The 9142-nt window shown below is 40.4% G+C and overlaps 1 protein-coding gene across 1 annotated transcript; it reads left to right on the plus strand.

Annotated features, from left to right (window-relative positions):
• Positions 1-500: 500 nt before the first annotated feature.
• Positions 501-8783, plus strand: LOC104251396 (cell cycle control protein 50C). The gene is made up of 7 exons (XM_009813482.2): positions 501-713; positions 1528-1638; positions 2923-3024; positions 4409-4499; positions 5816-5953; positions 6951-7160; positions 8264-8783. The coding sequence occupies exons 1-7, from the start codon at positions 501-503 to the stop codon at positions 8449-8451; spliced, it is 1053 nt and encodes a 350-aa protein (XP_009811784.1). The 3' UTR covers positions 8452-8783.
• Positions 8784-9142: the final 359 nt, after the last annotated feature.

Below are 9142 nucleotides of genomic sequence, written 5' to 3' on the forward strand. Positions count from 1 at the left end.
TCCAAAGCAATGTTTTCTGTCCAGTGGTGTCTCCGCACCTACAGTCCTCCCCAATGGCATCCAGTGCAGTTGGAGTAGAGCTCCTTTCATTGTATGCCATGCCTGTTAGCTGGGCAGCTATGGAAGTGAAGGGAGAAGAAACAATGCATCTGAGATTACATAGAAATTCTAGTATAGCTGGCAGTATCCCTGCAAACGAATAAGACATAACAAATCCTACTGAATTGTGGGGCAGGAAAAAGCATATATTTAAGCTTTTCTGGGAGGCATGAGCAGGACACCCTGACCAAAGTACACAGTTGTTTGATTGGTACAAGCTAATCATGGGGATTCAGGCACAAATGTAGAAAATGAGGAAGAAAGAGGTCTAGTTAATCAGTAATTCCTGGCCATAATGCAGGTTTGAACAAACAGTACAGTCTCCCAACAGCAAGGACAGTATCTCAGCTTAAACACTTTCCAGCACAAGTATATTACTCCTTCCTCTCACCAAGAAGAAAATGAAAAAGAAGACAAGTTTTCTTCCGCAAGAAGGAGAGGTGCGTCCTTCCAGATGTCCAGATAACAGTGCATTCAAACAACAGAAGCTACCAGCTTGGAAGCCCCGGCTTACCATTGCAACTGTGCTCTCCAGCTTCTTTCTCACAGGCGCCTTCTGCCTTTCTGTGGGAGTCTGCCTCATACTGTCCGCAAACAGCGTCAGAGAAGTCCAGGTTTGTTTGGGGGTGGTGTTCTTAGAAATTCTCTGAAGAAAAAACTGCGCTACCTTTGGAAGGAAAAGGCTTTGAATTTTTGCTTCTGGATGAAGATGATAGCAGTGGCTTCATGCCTTGGACGTGTATCCAGCAGCCAGTATTCCTGTGAAAATCCTCAGAGATAGTTGGTTACCGGTAAAAGCCGAGCACTGGGTGGTAATATCTGAAATATGGGTGGTAATTACTGCCATTGACTGGTAATATTTCAAATGTTGTCATTATTTCCTGGGTTTTTGAAGGGAAATAAACTAATCCCTTTGATAGTGTTTGGTACTAGGAGAACATACATGTTTGCTGGGGCAAAACCTTAAAATGCAGGGAGCCCTGAAGTTTAAATGCCTCCTGGAGGCAAGGCTGGTTAGACCTGCAGTGGTGTTAATAGAGTCCTGGTTAGAGCCAATGCTCAGCACTGCATCCAGGCTGTTCAAGAGGGGTGGGCCGTAATGCACGTGGGGATTTGTCAAGCATTACGTGGTCAGCCAGACCAAGCTGCAGAAGTGTTCTTCACTCAGCACTCCTTTGCTGAGGAGCAGATGTGGAGGTTCAGCAACAGTCATCAAAAGGCTTTAAAACAGCTTTAAACTAGGGATAAAATGTGCGAATGTTCATTGAGGCCAAGTCCTGATTCTCTGTCGAATTTTAACAATGTTTTTGGCAGTCCAGAGTCACTTAGAAGAGAACTGCTCTGAGAAGTCTTGGAGCTAAAACACTAGCCTTTTCCTGTGTGCATGTCCTTTATTACAATATCTCTGCTTGTTCACTTCTCTGACAGATTGATTATTCAGATAAATGCTCAGATTGTTCAAAACTCCGTGAAAATACCTCTAATTGGAATAAGGAATGCCACTGTTCTGTTAATTTCACACTAAAGGAAGATATATTGGTAAGTGGATGCAAAAAACCAGCTCGAGTTGCTTAGTACCTCCTGTTACTTATATCCCTATATGATAAAATACACTAATTCTGCTCTGTAGAGCTCCTGACTGAATTTTCTTTGTACTTCTTAAAAACATGAAATACTCAAAATTTTACACTTTTGCCTTTGCTATTCATTTTGGTACATGTTAAAAAAAAAAAAAAAAAACCAAGATCAGGCTACCTCTGTCCTTGGTTGGGAGATGTCCAAGGAGAAGATGGGGATGGAGGAAATGGTGTTTGATTGCGGAGGTGACTTCTCTCTGTATCTCTCTCTTTGAGTCAGTAGCAAACCCTTGCCCTTAGCCTGGGTTTAGTTGTTACTGCACTGCTGAGCTCTCAAGTGAGAAGGAAATCTGAAGCTCTGACCACTTGTCATAAGTAAACACCCCCTGTAGTCTTTTTTACAAGGGTTATGCTGTTAATCCCCAAGGTCCTTGAAATAATTCAAGTCTAGCAATGTCATTCTGCAGTTTCATTTGGGAAAAGTATCCTTCATTTCCTGTCCTAAACTACTGGGTCATGTTGCTGAGACTGTTAAAATGCTTCATGTTCTGCCAAAGAGATCTTAATGCTTAGTACTCCATAAATGATCCCTTAAAATTACAGTGCAATTTAAATTATAAAGTCACTTTAGGGTTATTCAGTATTGAAGAGGCTGTTAAAATACTCTGTAATTCTTCAGATTACAGTGATGTTTGAGATGAGGAGTTTATTTAACTGAATAATGGTTTTTTATAGTTTAATAATCCTCTTTCTTGCTTGTATTTGCCTGCCTAGCGTTCTTTTAATTAAAGGACAAAACTTTCCAAAGGGTTCAAATAACTGATGACAGGCGGCCTTATTTTTCAAAAAATCTGGAGGAATTAAGAGCTATGGGATACTTTTGGAAAATTTTTTGTGGAAATTTTTTATGGAAAATGAGTGTCTGTCTCCACGAAATTACTCATAGTCGTTGCATGTTCATGGCCAGCCATGCCATCTTGAGTAAAATAATCATCAGGCATTTTTATTTTCGGTTTCGTTTGGTGATTTAAAGTACGTTTAACTTTGTGCCAAAATACTAAAACTTTCAGTTGGGGTAAAGACTATATTTTAGCCAGTGTCTGCTGAAGTAATTGCTTAGAGTGTAGTTACCAACACTTAAATATGAATGAAGCACTCTTTTCCCTTCTCTTTTTTAGCAAGTAATAGGATTTCTCTTTGTCTGCGTGAATTCACCTTATTGAAGGGATTTATTCTTGAATTCTAGGGTGATGTTTTTATGTACTATGGCCTGCAAAACTTCTATCAAAACCACCGTCGATATGTGATATCAAGAAGTGATGCACAACTGTTGGGTCGAAATGTAAATGTAAGTTTGCTTCTTTATATTATGAGATCGTCAGTATTTCCATCAAGTGCATCTTTGACCATATGGAGAGCTAACTAGGCGTAACTGTAAGTATGTTAAGATGGCTCTAGGGAATAATAAGAAGGTACAGATTTTCAGTGTTTGGTCTCTGCTTTTGTGATTGTTAGGGCCATTATGGCTAATAAGTTAATAAGAGAGGAAGATTGAGGGGATAAATAAAAGATGTCAGTCCATCATTGCAGTTCTCAAACCTGCACCTTGTAGGGATGCTGATTAAAAATACATTGCCTTTTTCAAATCAATTTACTGAAGGCTTTTCCTGCTAGTGTGTCCCGTCTTCTTAGCCAAAAATGCTTTAAGCTGTGCTTTTATTATAGCATTAGGGAAATAAGTGATTCTAAGTCTCTCATTTTGCCACCTGGCTTTGGAAGCAGACAAGGAGCAGGAAAAGGTTTATGGTGAAATACGTGATCACGTAGCATTCTGTAGTATGCAACTTAGAGGTTGGAGGCTAGACAGCATCACCTGCAGCAGGCCTGCATAAGGAAATTGGAGAATGCAATCATTGCATTCAGGTTTTTTACTTACAAATCTAAAACATGTTTTCTTTGGCTTAAAAGTAGCATTTCTTAATATACACACAGTACACACACTGTCCTCTTAGTACATATGATGATTGTGCCATAATAATCTGTTGTTTTTAAAAAATGCTTCTTGTAACTCTCAAGACATGTTCCCCACCCATCTGCTTCTCCAGGTGTCCAGTCAGCTTGTTTGTTTGCATCCAGGTGCAACTGCTTTTGGCTTTTGTGCCAATCAGATACACAGCTTACTAGAGTTATTTGAAAATGTTTCTGGTTTTAAACCTGAAGATTATAGTTTCTCATGAACTGGGATAGGAGAGATGTGATAAATTTGAGATGGGCTTTTGTTTTTCATGCTGTGTCTTCATACGTCAAGATTTTCCACACACAGAACTGCAGCAATGTGGCTAACTGCATCTGCTGTTCTCCACCACTGAAGCAGTCCAGGCCAAAATTAAAAAGAAGGAAAAATAAGATATTCTAGGGTAAGCCAAGGCTTCACTGGAACATTTTAAAGTGTAGCTATGTTGCAATAGCAGATCCCCAAATGAGTTTTTGCAGTCTGGAGTTTGTAAGTCCACAGCAGAGTTTGGTGAAGACCATAAGTTTACTTACTGTTCTACGTTCCTCGACTACAAACCCATTCATTTGGATGTATCTCTAATGTGACCAAAAGGTATGGGAGACTTAATTATTCAGTGGCTTTTCATAAGACGGAGTGGGAGGAGAACGTTAACACCAGCAAACCAAAACTAAAACCCCGGGTTGTGTGCTTGATTGTTCTGTGACCTTGAATGCAGATTCAGAAGAGCTACTGTGCGCCCTTCACCACCTACCGAAATGGGACACCCATGGCTCCGTGCGGTGCTATTGCCAACAGCATGTTCAATGGTAAGTAGGTACCTTCCACATCTGCCTTACTAATTTCCACTTGAAACTACTCCATTACCCCAATCCAGCTGAGTCCTGATACTGCAAGATCTCTTTCTCCCACAAAAGGTTTTGTTTGGTGGTGCTGCTGTGGTGAATACGGGGCTTTGCTTCCTACTGTTTAGGAAGCCCCTCATTTTGAAACTGAGAAAGATTTTTCATTTACTAAGACCTTCTTCAATGTGAATATACAACAGGACTGAGGAACCGAGTCCCTAGTGAAATAAGGAACGATGATACAACAGATTTAGTGTATTTTCTTGCTAAAAAATACTTTCTTGTACAGTGATGGGAAAGCCCAGATTCTGTCTTCCCACAGTGGTGTGCTTCAAAGGAGGTGACATATTCTTCACATTGGTTTGGACCTTTGGATCTATGTGGTTGCATTTTGTTCTTTGAATGCTGGAAGCGTACATAGTCTTACTCAATTTGATCCCAGGTTTGATCTTGTTTATAGCAACCTGGTGGGCATAATCTGCCTATGAGTACATTTAGGCTGAAACCTAGAGGGCTCCTAGCCATGAACACTGGCAGATTTCAGAATTGATTTCTTTGGGAGGAAAGGAGACAAAGAACTTTTCACATAGATGTCAATGAGACCTATAATGTTTTTGCTTTATGTTAAACTAATCTAAGTAGGAAAAAATCATGGATAAAAATAAGTGCTTTTTGCCCATCGAAACGGGATGGGACAGTTAAACACAATTTTAACTAAATGTTTTTTGATTGAAGGAAGTGGTCATGTCCAAGTTGGTAGACAAGGTCTAATTAGCATAAAACTAAAGCAGAATTTTCTCCAAAGGGTCATGGATTCGCTTGATTGTGCTTTCACCTCTCCCCTGTTCCCTGAAAACACATGTTATATCTAGCAAAGGAATCAGTTTAGGACAACTGTCAAAGACATGTTAGGGAAAGCTAACTAGGAGATTAACTTCTGTAACTAGCTAGAGAGCTCCAATAGTGATTTGCAAAGAAGTTAGTCATACGGGAGTTGGTGGACATGAGATGCACATATTTCTACACAGGGATTCAATAGGATTATTGGTAGGAGTATGTTCAGTCTTGAAAGCTTCAGACGTTCTAAGGCTCTGGAACCTTAATTCTTCTTGTGGAGTGTACAGTGTTCTGTACACGGCCATGATGAAACCTTTCCCAGGAATTTTTTTTGTTTTCTATTCACTTGAAAGGTGCTTTAATGTGACAGTTTTTGTTAGTCATGCTGGCAATTAGAATGACTGTCCTTTGCTTATATGTATTGTTTCTTGTATTCCCTGCAGATACTATTGATCTTTTTTACAATCTTAACTCATCTGTTATTCAAGTACCACTGCTGAAGACTGGAAACAGTTGGTGGACAGATAAAAATGTGAAATTTCGCAATCCAAAATCATACAATCTGTCTTCTGCATTTGCAGGTAAGAATGGTTCCATGGTATTCCTTATTTTTCAATGGTTTCCCTACCTCCCCCACCATGTGTGAGGGTCTCCCATTCTGAGACGAATTACCTTTTGGAGAAATAACCTCCCAAAGCAGGTTGGAGAAGCAGCTTTAGAGGGTGACTGAGAGCAGAAGACAGATTTAGTCAAAATATCACTTTTTTATCACTGACCATAGAAATTGGAAGAAAGTGGTTTTGGAAGACTGAAGTTAGCCCATTTCAACACCCTTCTGTATAGTTTCTTGTAACACTTAATCTGTCCGGAGAAAGCAAGGATGCAGTCACTTTATTTTTTCCTATTGAAAACATCTGTGAAGGAGAATTGCATGTCATGTCTTTCCTTCTTCATGCCTTTGCAGATTCGTAGGCAGTTGTGAGACAAGTGAGGCTGCCATCATCACTAGTTCTTTAAAACAGCTGTTTCCTTGTTATGGTTGATCTGTATTGAAGTGGGACTAAAAGCTCCCTATTCTGGATCAGAGCAGTGCTGTGCTGGATGCAATATTCAAGAGTTAATTATCTAAGTAATTTTCATATGACAGATTCTAAATATCATAGGCTGTGCCATTAGACTGCAGAAAGGTGCCTTTCTGGTTGTACAGGAATAAATTAATGTGTAAAAATGAAGGCAAGCTCCTCATTATAGAGAGCGTGTTGCTTGCTGAAGAGGCAAGAATCCAGACTAAACAGTATTGTCATCTGTGGAAGTCACTTTGTTTTTCCTGTGCTTGAAGTTTCTAATGTGTAGCAGCCCTTGGGTACTGTTAATCTCTGTTCATTCATGTCTGAGGTGAGTGGAGATGCTTGGGTGAAAAGTGTTATCTAGCATATATAATTTTTCAATACTGGACAGTGTCTTGTGTCTCTTTCATATCTCATATTCTGTGTCGGTTGTGAGTAGGCCCAGAAGTTAGTCACCAATCACTGTTTTTACTGACAGCGTGCCTTTTCTGGTTTCTTTCTTTTTCATCAGGGACAGCAAGACCTCCTTACTGGCAGAAACCAGTATACTTGTTAGATGAGGAAGATGAAAGGAACAACGGTTATGTAAATGACGATTTCATCATCTGGATGCGAGTGTCAGCCTTTGCTACGTTCAGAAATCTTTACCGTCGTGTCAGACGGATAAGGCAGTTTGCAGATGGCCTTCCAGCAGGGAATTACACTTTTCGTATTTCCTATAGTATCCTTTTATATTGTCTAAGGCTATTAGATAGTTACAGCGCGATGGAAGTGGATGGGATTCGTATAGTAAAACGGCAAAGAAACGGAGCAAAACACTCCAAACTAAATCACCTTGAAAGACCTAGTTTTGGGGGTGATGAGACAGTACACGTGGATTTTCTTTAGCCCATGCAGATGGAATTAGGACATGTTACTCAAATGGCAGCACAGGACTTTGGATTTGACTTCCGAGAGGACTACTTTTGACCGGAGACAGCACATGGGAACTTTACACAAAGGGTAAACTTGAAGAGTGGGAACCTCAAGGGACGATTGAAGCCGTTGTTTTAGCCGAAGTATTTAATAGTGGCCTAATGAGATGTGTAGACACCCTTACTGGGGTGCGCAAAGCACCAGAGGTATCCCTGCCGTTGAGAGCTGTGCAGGATGCCTGTCTCAGCAGAGCTGTCCGGCAGATTTAGGCCGCGTGCTGACAGGAACTTTTGTGCTGGTGAAAATGCATTCTCACGCTCAACAGCCTGAACTTTGCTGACCAAAGCGCTTGTTTTGTCAGCAGGAGTTATGTCAAGATGACTATAAATTTCTCCTCTCTCAGCCGATAGAGCTCTGATTTTAAATGTTGTAGCACAGTTCTATTCTGAAAGCTTCCACATGGAGAGATGAAAGGTAAAATTATATAACGCTCTGGGTAGACAACATATTAGGTAGAGGTGAGCACTTCTCCTCAGTGAGAATATGTGGAGTATCGTCATGATAAGCTGCCCGAAAGGCTCACTTTCAACTGCATTTTCAAAGCAAATTGATGCAGTAGCAGTTACATAAATTAGGAATCTGATATTTATAATGCAAAAAAAAAAAAAGTATTTCCACATTCACACAGAGACTGCATCTAAAATAACTGGATTTCTTGCCACCAGCTGCTATTGGGGTTTTGGACCCAGAATGGCAGAGGCGTCACAGATCAGCTAAAGGAATTTTTGCTGCAAATGCAAATCTGATCTCTTAATGCCTTGGAAGGGTTTTTGAGCATTTACCACTACTTTTTCTCCTCCTAGAAATAATGTAAACTTTGTTAGTGAAACCTTAACATCCTTCTATCAGATTTCCCTGTTACCAAATTCAAGGGGAGGAAGCATGTGATTCTTTCAACCGTGGTATGGAGCGGAGGAAGTAACCCGTTCCTGGGAATTGCCTACGTGGTCTCTGGCACAGCAGCAACCCTGACAGGTTTTGTCATAACTGCCATCCACTTAAAACTCAGAAAAAAGAAGACATACTTTCAGAAGTAATAAGGTTCCCTGGCTTTCTGAACAAAGGCCAAGGTGTGCTGTGAACAAAGAACGTGCAGCACAGACCTTTCATTCTTTCCCCTGAGCTCTGGATCTGTTTCAGTAACAGGTTTGGTGAACATAAGCAAATTGAGAGGCAGTGCTATTCCATCATCCAAAACCAAACCTACCTGAGGCTGCATTCTTATTAATGTATGTGTGCTCCTAAATTTGTTTCCTAGGAAACTTGTAGCAAGACAAGCTTCAAACAACAGACAGCGTAGTGGGTTAGAATTGCAATGGCAAAGAAATTATATGGTACTAATGTCTGGCCAGAAGTAAGGGTCCACATTCATCTCTTACTCAGCCCTTAATTCAGACAGTATTTCTCTTGACTTAAATGGAGCTTTGGATGGGTAAAAAGTGAGGTCTTGATGCAGCAAAAAGCTTGAGCAAATAGAACTTGGTGCTAAAATCTGTTTGTGGGCTACATGTATGGGCTGAATGGCTTGGCTTAGGTTTTATATAGCTTTTTCAGCTATCCTGAAAAAGCAACCAGTGTAGCGCAGCATATTCCTTACAGTTTGATACTCCATTTATGATTGAACACAGGGTGTTTTTTTAGGAGTTTTGGAGTTTGTTTAAACCCAATTTATTGGTTTTATCTAGGTACTGAGACTAACCTGCAAAGCTAGAGGGCATCAAAACACTG

This window comes from Gavia stellata, chromosome 1 (assembly GCF_030936135.1).
Source record: "Gavia stellata isolate bGavSte3 chromosome 1, bGavSte3.hap2, whole genome shotgun sequence".
Lineage (NCBI taxonomy): Eukaryota > Metazoa > Chordata > Aves > Gaviiformes > Gaviidae > Gavia > Gavia stellata.

Bases quoted from the DNA above. Each gene is read 5' to 3' on its own strand.
- LOC104251396 (XM_009813482.2), top strand. From the start codon at position 501: ATGAAAAAGAAGACAAGTTTTCTTCCGCAAGAAGGAGAGGTGCGTCCT. The intron at 5,954-6,950 runs GTAAGAATGGTT...CTTTTTCATCAG, and splicing joins TCTGTCTTCTGCATTTGCAG to GGACAGCAAGACCTCCTTAC. The intron at 7,161-8,263 runs GTATCCTTTTAT...TCCTTCTATCAG, and splicing joins CACTTTTCGTATTTCCTATA to ATTTCCCTGTTACCAAATTC.